This window comes from Lepidochelys kempii, chromosome 2 (assembly GCF_965140265.1).
Source record: "Lepidochelys kempii isolate rLepKem1 chromosome 2, rLepKem1.hap2, whole genome shotgun sequence".
Taxonomy (NCBI): Eukaryota; Metazoa; Chordata; order Testudines; family Cheloniidae; genus Lepidochelys; species Lepidochelys kempii.
In genome coordinates, this window is record NC_133257.1 from 205,315,682 (window position 1) to 205,328,797 (window position 13,116).

The window sequence follows — 13,116 nt, forward strand, 5'->3', positions numbered from 1 at the left end:
GGCTGAGCAAATACTACGTGCTTAGTACGGTCATTTCAGCTCTGTGCACTTTCAGCAGCTCCCACATCCAGCTGTTTAACATCTTAAGCTCTGTGCTTTCCCCATGTATAAAACAGATTCAGCACTTATTGTGCCTACCTCACAGGGATGCCAAGAGGCTCAGTAAAGAAAAGCCTTATATAAGCATAAAGTTTCTTACAAAGTTTTAACTTGCTTTAAGATACATTTGGGATGTCCCTCCCCCATTTTTAACTACATGTAAAAACAAAATTTGGGGGAAAAATCCCATCAAATAAAGACTTGCCTCGTACAATGTAGTTATCTGTAAATAGGGTATTTGGCTCAAGATTACAGTTTTCAGAGAAGGTATTTCTTGAAGGCAAGCTACAGGGAACACTAATTTTAATATTAATAAGAGAAGAATACCCAGACCCTGAATAATGGAGAAAAAGCTCAATTATATAAATAAAAAAGTAAGAACAATAAAGCAATTGGCACTTACTCAGAGCTGTTTGAATATTCTTTTCTCCATTCTTAACTTCTGTCAAAAATCCCTTCAAAAACTTTAAGCCTCTGTCAGGAAGAAACCAAAAAAAAAAGCAAAATATTTATCACCAGACAGCCCCCCAAAATTGCTGAGTGAAATAGAAGGGTGTGTAACATCCCTACGTATGCATACAAAAACTCATTTGTTTCACATAAAACTTTAAACCATTTTGGCCAAAATGTGACATTACTAAAGGCTGCTCACTGTGAGCAGAGTCCATGTCTTGTTGCCTCGGTGGAAATGCCTGGAGAAAACACATGTGAAGTCTCCTCTTGGCCTATTCACTTGTAACAGCAAACACAATATTGACTAGCCATTTTTTTCATTTGGGTAAAGAGATGGATCCATTACTAATCCCTTTCAGCCACCACTCCCCAACCACCCAGACAGGCTGTGCTCCAAGTCAGAGTTTAAGTGCTGTAGCCTAGGTCCTCTGGATGACTCAGAGGCGTGGCAGGAAGAGTTACCTAGGAAGACTATTCAGTTATTTCTCTAGGAAAAAGTAGGTATTTAGACCTTGTGCATGGTATGCCCAATACTGGGATCATAACTGGGATGTTAAATTTGAACGCAGTGTGTTTGGACTACTCAGGTGTGCAACGAAACTAGCAAGAATTGCTTCCTGAGCCCGATCTACATTGGTGAAGGGATCTGGGTAACACCTACAATTAAACTGAAGGTTTGGCACTTGGCAGTTACCTTTTTAGCCACAAAAGGGCCTCAGTTGCAGAGTTTCTAATGTGTGCTAGCTCAGCACTCACTTCATGGAGCACTATCTTCTGGAGAGTGTGGAACTCCTGTCTGTTGGTTATATATTTCTGATTTATTTTCTGAAGAGAAGACAACAGTTTATACTTTTACATGGTTCCATTTGATATGACAAAAACATTCTGCCTCACAAGAGCTATTTACCAGGCCTTTCACACATAAAAGGAATTCCAGTTCCCAGATTAATTCCTTGCAGTGTACACTCAGTAGTAGACTCCAAATTTGAGGGGCAAAGTGCCTTGCTTTGTTCAACAGCCCCCTGTCATTTTAAATCTGGAGTGGCAGTGACGGGCCATGAAGAGAGTTCTGTCCATTCTCCCCGGGAAGAATGGTTACCTCAACTTTCAGAGAGGGAAGTTCATGCTCTGAGCACTTCAGGGAAAAGAAAAACGTGGTTAAGGCATCATTACCGTGGCAGCTGGAGCAGCAGATTCTGTAAGAGACTCAGAATGTTTGTTTTATTTTTTTATAAATGTAGCTTGTTTCATATAACCCACCCTTGTAAAAAAAAAACACAAGCCAACACAATCAGACTGTCTTAACAGGCTCTTGTTGTATATATTAGAGATATATTTTGCCTTTCCACTCTCAGTGCTATCTTTCCCAGTCCTTTTCGGTTTCTATAGCATTCTTTTCTGTTAAATTGTATATTTTTTATGCACTTGCTCAATGCTAGTAGCTACAGCAGGACCCTGTGCTGTAGTAGAAGAGAAGCAGGCACAATGGTGTATGCGAGGAAGCTATTTTCCATTTTTAAAAAGTATTTCTTTGGAAGCCTGAAATAAGTGATGTTCCCCATTATGTGTTTAATTTTTTTTTAAGTGATAAATATTCTTTCCCTTCATCTTGTGAGTAGCACACAAAACCTTTTCAAGCTTGGAGCCAAAAGAAAATGTTCAGATTCAGAGGTGGCTCATCAGCTGGTGTAAAACAGCACGGATTTCAAAAGAGCTACGCTGATTTATGTCAGCTGAGGACCTGGTCTCACAATGTACTCGCTGGCTTCTGATAGAGGAAGGAAATGCAAGGTTTCTTTTCAGCCTACAGCATTAACAAAGCGGATGTGGCTAGTGAGGCCTTTAATTAAAACACTATCAGTACAGAATCTAAACAGCAACTTCAGTCATATTCATTAACTGCTATTTTCTAGCATGCTGAATGGTTTTTATCAGGCCATCACTCAAATGGAGTTTAAAAAAAATCTGGTTCCACGCAAAAGTTGGACTGTGTTGAAAAAATATTCTGTACTTGCAGTACACAGTGTAACATCCCTTTCTGCATTTTGATCTGACCAATAGGAGCGTTACGCAAATATTAAAAAACCTCCAGATACCAACCCCACCCCTGTATATTCCACATGCCTGACCCACCTCCACCTGCTCCAAACAGACCACACACTTCCTTTGTGAGGGTTACTGTATTGCATTAGACCCAACGTCACTATGTGTTTCTACATACAGTCATAACTGTAACAGCAAGCCAGGTGGGTAATGGATACCGTTTGGGTACTAGAGATCAGCAGTTTGTAAGCTCAATTTCTGCCTACCTCATGGTTTTAAACACATCTTTAAACTCTCAGGTATTAAAGATGGAACAAGCCACCTATTGCACCCAAAGGATGAAAGAGGCAAGGAGGGAAAGGAGTTCTTTAGAGTAGCACAAGAATGTATTACTTGGAATAATGGGGTGAAACTAAGCAATGTAAAAAGTTACGTTGAATTATCAGGGGGGAAAACCCTATTCTAATGGTGAGATCTATAAGAATGCTGAATAGTTTTCCAACAGAAGTGACAGCAGCCCACCCCTTGAATCATTTAAAATCACAAGAGGAGAAATTACAATTATTATTATTTATTAAGTACAATAAATACTGGGGGCCAATCCTGCATTATCTGGAGTGTGGAATAGTGGACTTGCTAAAGAAAAGGCCTATCTAATTTCTATGATTTTAAGATATTCAGTAGATTGAGTAAGGGATTATTGTTCATAAAGTTAGATATAAGTTTGGTTGCGCACCCCGACTTAAGGAAACCGGTATCTACATTTATACACTATTTGTTTGGGTGTTTCAGCATCTGTTTAATTTTAAGTTTTGTTTTGTTGAAAAGTCAGTGTTAGAAATGGCTATTACCTTGATATTACCTACAAAATCCATTTTAACAGGAGCAAAGACTGTTGGTCCAAGTTTGTCTAAAAGAAAGAAGGCAACATTTTAAAGCAGTTTCTTAGTACTCTTGACTCAGCAATATCCATTTCACCTACTACCAAAAAGCTTTTCTCAACAGTTAAAAAGAGAAACAGAAAGATGGAAGTCTTTTTCTTCCTTCTGTTACAGGACCCAAAACTCCAGTCTGTACATGAGCTAAAGACACCAAAATAATACGACCTAGCTCTTATAGCAAGTTTTACCTATAGATCTTAAAGCACTTTATAAAGGAAGTCAATATCCTTATCCTCAAATAGGATTAAAGAATTGAATGATCTTAGTGAGCCTGAGTCACACCTCAGCCATTTCTCTTATTAGGCAGCAATCTAAAAGGATTCATGGCATAGCTGCTACAGACACTAACTGTAGTGAAAGTAAGTAACCACTTACCTAAGACTGGCACTATTGCATAACACGATTGCAGAAATTCCTCTGTGGGGATGCCGTCACCCTCCTGGAGTTCAATGTCACTAAACCTTGAGATTCCAGTATGAACACAAAGAAAAAAACATTAAATACTCCTGTCATACCTTACCCACAAGCAATGGAAGAAGGGTTTGCTTTTTTGGAAGGAGGTCACACTGCAATCAATAAATATTTCACAATATTTCACTCTAAATAGAGTAATTTTCCAACTTGTGATTAATTGACCAAATTTTCAGAAGTTCAGCAAGTATTGCTGCCAGTTACTCTTGCAAAGGAACCATCCCAAGGATGGTGGGGGTGAGTTAGGGAGTGGGGAGGATAAAAATCACACAAAGTAGTATTTAAGTGATGGACCTTTTACCATAGTACTCACCTATTAGACTGCCTTGTTCCAACTTCTAGCACTACAAAACGTATTATAGATTTACTACAAACAGTACGATGTACAAAATTATCTCTGTTGGGATTTAAGTAAATTCACCATTGAATGGATCAAATACTCAATTGATTAAGGGCTTTAACCATATAGTCTCAATATACCAGCAACTGTTCATCTACTGCATGCAGGAGCTACACTACCTAATGTTCATGACACTGAAGAAGGTAGGTAAATCCTCTTCTTTTCCTTCTCCACAGTGTGATGGAGCCGGTCCACTTATGGAATCCATTGCCAACTGCAGCGATTCGTTAGCACTGTTGTCCTCTATGGGCAGCATCTTGCTTTCTCCATCGTCTTTAACTTCATCACCTTACATTTAAAAAGAAAGGAAACCTCAGTTGCTGAATGATACCAGTTATCTAATTTGAATGAGATTCTCTGACTAGTTCTCCTCTGGTTATCTACCTTATTAATTTAATGGTATCTTCTAAGGTATTCAGAATGAATGGCTCTATTGATCTTTGCATGCACGGTTTTCTACAGGCACTAGCAGGACTACACAATACCGGCCACTCTCGCTACTCAAATTGGAAGAGCACCAGCTCCATGGAAGAGATGTCACTTTGTGAAATGTCATCACATCTTTTACTTTATTCTTCTTTTTCCTTTGTCCACTGAAGGGGAAAAAAATGCGACTAAGAATAAAAATATGCAAAAGGATGGCAGTGTTTGCCTAAGACACCCTATGTGAGAGCCATATTGAACTTGCTGGAAAAGGATTAAATGTTGACTCACACGTGTCCTGTTATCTTACCTGGATAGAAAGGGCTGTGGGAGTGGCTTGGTGGAGAAAGGACTGAAGGAACCCTAAGTTCAGCCAAGACTGGGGAAAAGGTTTGGGCTGAAAGTATGTTGTATTACCATGAATTTCTAAGTAAATGAAAACCAAACTTAGGGAAAGGGGGACGTGGACTTGGTTTTAGAGTAGGTGGGATGAGCATGGGGAAGTGGAGACCTCTCATCAGACAAGGCTGCACAACATCTTCATGATAGGAACGCGTAGTCGTTTTCCCTCCCCATTACTGTATTTCTGATTTTTCAACTATTTCTTCTGCCTATGTGAGACCAAACTAAACAAGTGCAAAGGAAATTCTGGAGAGCCAGCGGAAGAGCTAAATACTTGTGACAGACAGAGCATAACTTGGTAAGCGGAGAGGAACCTTGATACTTCTTATGTTTGTGCACAAATTCTGCTAGACCACCGGTTGCGAGTGCCTGTCTTGCATAATGTACAGTAAGGGAAACACAAGAGGTCTGAGTCTGACCTAGTCTACTCAACAAATAATAATAAAACCTCAAACACTCCAGCATAGTGTCTCTGGGCTGGATTCCATCGTATACTGAATTGCTTTGATATAACCACATTAGCATAAATATCAGGCTATTTCTGAAACAATGTCAAATCAAAATATAAATAAAATGTTTTAACTTTGCCTATTTCGGACAGATGCCAGCTAGAGTAATGGATACTTTAATACAATGCTGATTGAATAGTGGTGGAATTTTCCTAAAACAAATAACCTCGTCATTTAAGGGGGAGGAGTTTGGGGTTTTTTGTTTTGGTTTTGAAAGATATGTCAGTGCACGTATGAGTGAATTGAAGGCCACTTGTTCAGAAACCTGCACACACAGCTCTCATATGCACTCTTGATAATCTGGCCTTTAGTATTTGAAAAGGGTGCCAACGAAGGGCCTTGGGGAATGAAGCCCCTGGTCCACATAGCATGTGCAGTGCAAATGTTGCCTGAGTGCATTGCCAATTTCCATCAATTGTGACCCAAAAGAATGAGCTCTAGTGTGACAGCAGTTTAGTCCTGTACCTCTTCAGTTCTTGGTCTCTCTACCAAGGCCATCAACAAGGGTGTGAATTGTGTTGGGAAGACTTAACCCCTGGGAAATGGACAGAGCTCAAAGTAAAACTTCAGTAATCTTGTAATAAGTCCTGACATACTCCGTCTCTCTTGGGAAATGAGATATCTCACACTCCTTATAAGACTGTGCTCAAAAGTACTAACCACCCACCCTGGATAATATTTTGTTCCATTCGTTTACCTGTCAACTTCTTTTCTACATGGTCTTCAGCTGAAATGTCACAGTCTTCCTCATTAGATTTCAGATGTGAGGGTATCAGAGTGCTAATCGGGGTTTGTTCACAATGATTAGTTTCTGCCTTTACGGAGCCATTTTCACAACTGTTCAATTCCATCTGCCTGATGGGGGGGGAACACAAATGTAAACCAAATGGCAAATGTAACACTTTGCTTGGCATGTCTCTTCCTATCAAAAAAACTGTACATAACAATGTGAAAGAGGGACTGGAAATCCAAAAGTGTTGCCATTTCTAGATTGCTGTGAGAAAAATGTTTGTCTAAAAACATCAGAAGGAACCATGTGGCTCCAGAAATGTTTTTCCAGTGTGTATATTTACTGAAACAATCCTAAGCCAAGAATATGGAATATATGAGAGAGAAAAAAAGGACATACATTATTTAAAAAGAGGGGCACAGCCAACTTGAAATCCAGTTTGTTTAAATAAATAAATAAATAAATGGTAAGCGGCAGATATTGTATCTGAAACAGTCCTGCTCCCACAGTTTTAGTCATATTTTCCTATTTTTCCCCGCAGATATCTTTTTCTCCATTGTTTTCCGAGTGAACAGCCCAAACAAATAGGTGAAAATGGCCATACAAGTGGAAAAACAAACTATACACAACAAGTCATCGAATGCACAAAGAACTCCCAATCTCAGTTATAGTAATTTAAGGTATTATCTGTAACATTTAAAAAAGATTTCAGACAGAAGCAAGTTGCCTTTAAGGAACTGTTCGTGTAATTAGAACAAAAATCAAAATTTTATGCTAAAAAGGAATTAAATATTTACTGGAATTAGTCTACTACTGTTATTAAAACTAAGAAAACCCAGAAGAGAGATTACCCTTTTCAGCAAACAGAACATGTTTTTACAACTCTTGTTTTTAAATACTCGGCTTAAAAAGATACATCAGAGATCTGGGGAAAATGTTTGCTTTGCATTGGAGGCTGATAGGGCGCACGTCACCAGCGTAGATGAAGGTGGTTGGGACAGACCAGATTTTAAAGAAATGTTCCAGTGGCACATTATACTGGCACTGGTGGCATTACTGGTCACTGCTGCGATGGACAGCTCATTCACTGCCTCCTGCTAGCTTTGTTTTCTGCAGCAGCACTCATAATGGCAATGCATGGGAGCAGAAACCAGAGGTGGGGAAGAGAGCAGTAAAGCGTGTGTGAGATGGTTGGCTAGCTACCAGCAGCAGAAGGTTGCAATAAGGATAACGGTAAGAGAAGTCACCAGGAAGTAGCCAAAAGGGAAAAGTGCGAGCTAAGTGAGAGAAAATCCACTTAGCAATAGAGTTAGTGCTTGTATCTGGTATTTGCAATATCAATACATTAAAAAACAAAACAAAACAAACAAAAAAAAAACACGATGGGAGAGTCAGACATAACCAGAAAAAAAATTATGCCATTCTTAGAAGAAAACAAACCAACCAACCAAAAGACAAGGAGCGTCAGCGTACCTTTCTGTTGCAGTGCTACTGGAGGAGACGGGAGGGGTTACCTATAAAAACCAAAAATGTATTCTTAAAAGAAAGCAGCATTTTGTTCTTCTCAAACTTTACATTTATTAACTCAAATGGAAGTCAATGAGGAAAATTAAGTGTATGCTTCATATTTCCCTGATCTGGGGCCCACACGAACATATGCAATGAGGTCTGTACCATGAAAATATCGGGCCTTTCTCAGGTAAATGATCTATTCCGAAGGTTACCTGGCAAAGATCAAAAGAGAGGCTAATCCCCAGGCAGCATACTGCCTACCTCCACAAACAAAACAAAGTATGGCAATCATGTGGGAGCTGGGGAACAGGTGGGGCCATTGTGAAAGGTTGGGTAAAGGAAATGAAACCCTCTTCCTGAGTATGTTTAAATTAAAAAACCTGACACATGCCAGATGAAGAAACATGTGTCCCTTCTTCCCTTCTCCTTAATCTGTTGTTAGCCAGGAGAGTTGCTCCAGCTTCACAAATAGGCCTGGGGAATCTGAGACTGTGATGGTGAGACCAGTGAGATGAACTCTACAACTTCTGGGTAGCTTACAATTGCAGACATGCTGCTGGGGTTATTTTTAAAATTCATTTGGGGCTTCCATTGCAGCTAGAACACAGTCACAATATTCTGGGCCATGGATATTGACAGCTGGATCAGATACCAAGTATTACTGAGTAAGGAGTTTCAACTGCTATTAACAGTAAGTGAACGGTGACTTAAATGTACAGTTGAGTCTTGCATCACTTACAATCCATATGACACACCAGGATGTCACCAGTGGATGGTTACGATCTCTATCCTGGGCTAAAAACCCCATTCCTTACCACCACAGCTACTACTTTCCAGGAAAGGTAGTAAGCTCTCCATGTTGAGAGTGACAGCAGAGATTGCACAACATTACCTTGTTTAATTTGAGAACAGCCAAGTGTGGAGATCCTGATGGGGTGTGATGTAATAACTCAGAAGAGAAGGCCACATTTGCAATCTGCATACATTCTTCAAGAGTCTTCAGGAATGTGTTACATGTCGATTTCAACAGAGCTCCCATATCAATTCCATTCTGTGAAATAACCAGATGGCAAGACACTTTATTTGCCATCAATGCTTAATTTGGAAAGACTGAAGTTTACAAAACCCATCATCCCAACAGTCCTGTTTCCTAATTATCAGAAGCTCAATATTTTCAAAGAACTACACAGAAGAGGCCATCTGATCACAGCAATGACAGCAGACACTATTGGGATTGCAGCTTCTGAAGATGCTCCTGTTGCTGTCAGCCTCCAGTGACACCAATCTCAAAATGCAGCATTTCAACAGCAACATCTATTTATAAGCCATATGCCCAGAGTTAAAACATGGTAAACACATGCCATGGTGAATTCAGTATTGGTCCAGGACCTGACATTCTGCTATTCGATTGGTATGATCAGAGGACACCATGGCAAGAGAATGAAAAGATGACATTTTAAGTGGCCTAGGATAAGATTATTTATGTATTGTACCTAAACCCAAAGAAAGGTGACTGCAACTGAACAAGGTGCAAAGCAAAAGTACTATGCTGGCACCAAACCCCTACTTTGTCTATAGAACATACTCCGGGCAAAGGGTTATATCTGTCCTGACCCTTGTGTATTAGACGTAACACAGAAACAAACATGTTATTGATAGCGGATTGCTATTAGGCTAAACCCTTCCAGCTCTGAATAATCTATGGCCAGGTAAAGGGACAGTAATAATATGGACTTATTTGCCCCATAACGCTGAATTATGAAGTGGGTAAATACAACAACATTATATGTGTGTTTGTTACAACAGTCCTAACAACTGCTTACTTGTCCTTTATTCAAGGCCAAATTAGGCACAATAACATTACTACCACCACACAGTTTGTTAAATCCGTCATCAAGACTTCAGCCAGTATCTCTAGTTGGCTGGCTTGGACACCACAATAACTCCCCTTCATGCAGTCATCTGCCAGCCCTGCAACTTGCGAATAAAATTCCACTGGGAGGCACCACTGCAGGACCGTACAACTTGGAAAACCACACCTCCTCTCCGAGAGGTTAAGTTCTTTGCACATAAAATCCTTCCACCTCCCTACCCCTCGCACTGAGAAGGAGCATACCCTCTTCTTTAAAAGGCCATTCCCAAACAGAGCTCCTTCTTTAGGAAAGCTTGTAAGAGATGCTTCTGGAACTGGTATTTCTTTTCTAACACAAAACCAATGAACGCTCGGTTAAAACTCCAAAAGCCATCACATGGGCTAGTCAACAAGTTTCTTCCTTTAGTTGAGGTTCACTGTGACTCTACATTCTCTCTTAATCATTACGTATTCAGCCTAAGAACAGAACTGACTGAAGGAGGATTTTAACAGTCCTGGACTGCAGGCTAATTAGGATCAAGTATTAAGCACTTCTTGCATAGCATCTCTTCATCAAGTATGTGCACTTTATTCCTGGAAACATGAACTACAGGCACAAGGTCAGTGAAACCATAAATTTTTTTTGAGGCATTACTATCCTGATCATAGTTACTGTATATGACCTCAGTACTAGCCAGCATAATGGATAGCAATACATAATAAAAATATCATATTGCTAACTGAAGCCTTTAGGTACTTTTCTCCTATGTGCATTCAGCAGGAAAGTCAGTGCAACATTAAACTGGATAACATGCTTCTTTTCTTGAAGTCATGATGCATTTGTTCTGTGAGGTGTTCAATCCACGGGACAAGTCCAGAGTGCTCAGCACCCAGTGGGGTAGGGCTGTATGAAAACAAAGTTGTACCTCTGATTCTGATACACCACAAATGCTAGCTTCCTTAGTTTTATCCACTTGCTGAACAAGGAGGTCACAGTACAGCCTAAGCTCTGACATTTTGGTTTTCAAGGCTTCGGTGTTTTCAGTGAGCTCTAAAAATGAGACAAGAAGAGAGTTGGACACATCCCATCAGTCTTGCAGTAGATGTTTTTGGAAAGTTGAGGAAATAACTAGTACTATTGCAATCCAGTCCAACCCATCTGATCGACATTTCAACACATGCTCTATTGATTTGAAAACATAAGGCTTAGAACTGTCATTTTATGACAGTTGAAAAACATGACCTTTTGATATTTGCCAACACAAACAGGAATAGAGTGTTCCAACTGAGCTGTTAAGTTATAAACACACAAACTTACTACAAGAGAGAAAGAAAAGAGTCTCTACCACAAAATGTCTGACTTCATGAGCCTTTTTATTCAAGAACTAAATCCCTACATACTATAATGTGCCTGTTTGCTAAATAATCGGAGGTATAAACAACAGTTGTCAGAGGGTCATAGCTCCTTGTTTGTAAACTACAGGAGGGTGGAAAAGGGAGTTTGACAAAGACAGCTCATCTTAACATCCATCTATCGCATTATTAATAATTAAGGGATCTGAATGCCTGAAAGCCAGTTTAAAAACCCCCAATAGATTATTAATGATCCACAAATTTAAAAAAGTTAAATTGTTAGATGAAAGTATTTCAAGTTCTGCAAATACACCACGGATATTTCACCTTGTGACATTGTGTCAACTTGTGAATTTCATCTTGTTTTGTATGATTTTATTGATTAAAAATGTATAGCCAATTAATTTTGACAACACTTGGGGTTCAATATTAAAAATGTCCAAGAGACCAAATTATTGTCTATAGACAAAACAGTCTGGTACAGGAAAGAGAAATAATACATCACCAATCATTCTGAGAAGCAGGTTCTCACAGCATGTTCATTTCACCTTATGCAGAAGATGTGTTCCCAAAATAAGCCCCCAAACCTACCTCTATTTATACTAGACCTGTTTACAAAAAAAAGCACGTCATCCAAGACTAATAAGAAAATTACCTTGTTTTTTTGGTAGCACGGTGTTCCCCTCTTACACTTTGTTTTTGGAACAGAATTCTGAACTAAATGGGTCATGAAGGCACTCCCTACCTGAACCAGGGTAGAATACTTACATACCGTGCCTTTGATAGTTTCCTTATGCCAAATGCTGAGTTATACTGTTACAAGGTATTGTGGGATACTTTCAAGTGAGTAAGAGTAAGCATAACAAGATTTTACATGATTGCCCAACACTTATATTTAATATATACCACATTAACACCACGTGCATAATACTATTTATCTGTGGGTGTGTAACCTTTATGCACTGGCTAACTGTTCACTATTGTAAACTTGCATTGTGGAGTAGACCCTGCATTTTGTGTCTGACTCTGTGTCGAGAGCCAGTTTGAACTGATGTATTTATAGTCTGATGTGATGCATAGCAAGGCCAGAGATGAAGGGAAAGTTTCTCACCTTTGGGAGAGTTAACACAGGAAGAGTCACCCAGATGGTGCCAACGATTGACTTGCTAATGACTCTTGCCTGCTTTACCACCCTCTATTCAACAAGGGTGTTGAGCAGGAGAACTCAGAAGGCTGGGGCCTGGGGCCTCACACTGGGACTCTTCACCAAGACTGTGCTTATTAGCAGGAAGGTTTCTGCGTGGAAGTGGCTGACCACCGCCAGCAGCAGGAGGGACTTGCTGCAGGGAGACAAGGGCGTCTCCATCTAGCCTGAACACGGGCAGATCTCAGACCCAAAAGACTCTCAGGAGTGGTGAGGTCATGGAGGGAGGGAATTATTGTTTTTCTCCTAGATCTGTAAGGATATGTCTACACTGCCCACGTCACAGCGCTGCTGCTTTATCGCCAGGATAGCGCGGCTCCCAGCAATAAAGCGCCATCTATACTGGCACTTTTCAGTGCTAAAATTTTTGTCACTCAAGGGTGTGTTTCCTCACACCCCAGAATGACTAAAGTTTTAGCACTGAAAATGGCAGTGTAGACACAGCCTGAGTCTCACGTGCATTCCTAGAGTAAGCGTGTGTATGTGTGTTTAAGACATTCCTTTGCAAAGTCTGTGTGTTCCCTATTTAACTCTCACAGGAGGTCTTCGAAGGCTTAAGTAGCCGATGGGATTAATTAGTTTTTTCATAATGTAAAATAAACCAAGATCACAATGTTCAAAGTCAGAATTAGAGTCAAGGTCCTACATCTCTGATTAGACCTGATTTTCAGAGGTGCCGAAAGCCCCCTGCCCAGGTTTGGACACTTTAGCTCGAGTACAGATT

General features: G+C 40.0%; 1 protein-coding gene across 4 annotated transcripts in view; it reads right to left on the minus strand.

Moving 5' to 3' along the window:
- Window positions 1-13,116, minus strand: part of PLEKHA8 (pleckstrin homology domain containing A8) — a 33,968-nt gene that overhangs the window by 8,439 nt on the left and 12,413 nt on the right. For all 4 annotated transcript variants that reach the window (XM_073333584.1, XM_073333583.1, XM_073333586.1 and 1 more), the window contains 9 exons: window positions 10,762-10,886; window positions 8,876-9,034; window positions 7,945-7,985; window positions 6,439-6,596; window positions 4,527-4,695; window positions 3,912-3,997; window positions 3,447-3,505; window positions 1,247-1,377; window positions 503-573 (listed from right to left, as the gene is read on the minus strand). In XM_073333584.1, coding sequence (XP_073189685.1) covers window positions 503-573; window positions 1,247-1,377; window positions 3,447-3,505; window positions 3,912-3,997; window positions 4,527-4,695; window positions 6,439-6,596; window positions 7,945-7,985; window positions 8,876-9,034; window positions 10,762-10,886 — 999 coding nt within the window. The remainder of the gene's footprint in view (window positions 1-502; window positions 574-1,246; window positions 1,378-3,446; window positions 3,506-3,911; window positions 3,998-4,526; window positions 4,696-6,438; window positions 6,597-7,944; window positions 7,986-8,875; window positions 9,035-10,761; window positions 10,887-13,116) is intronic.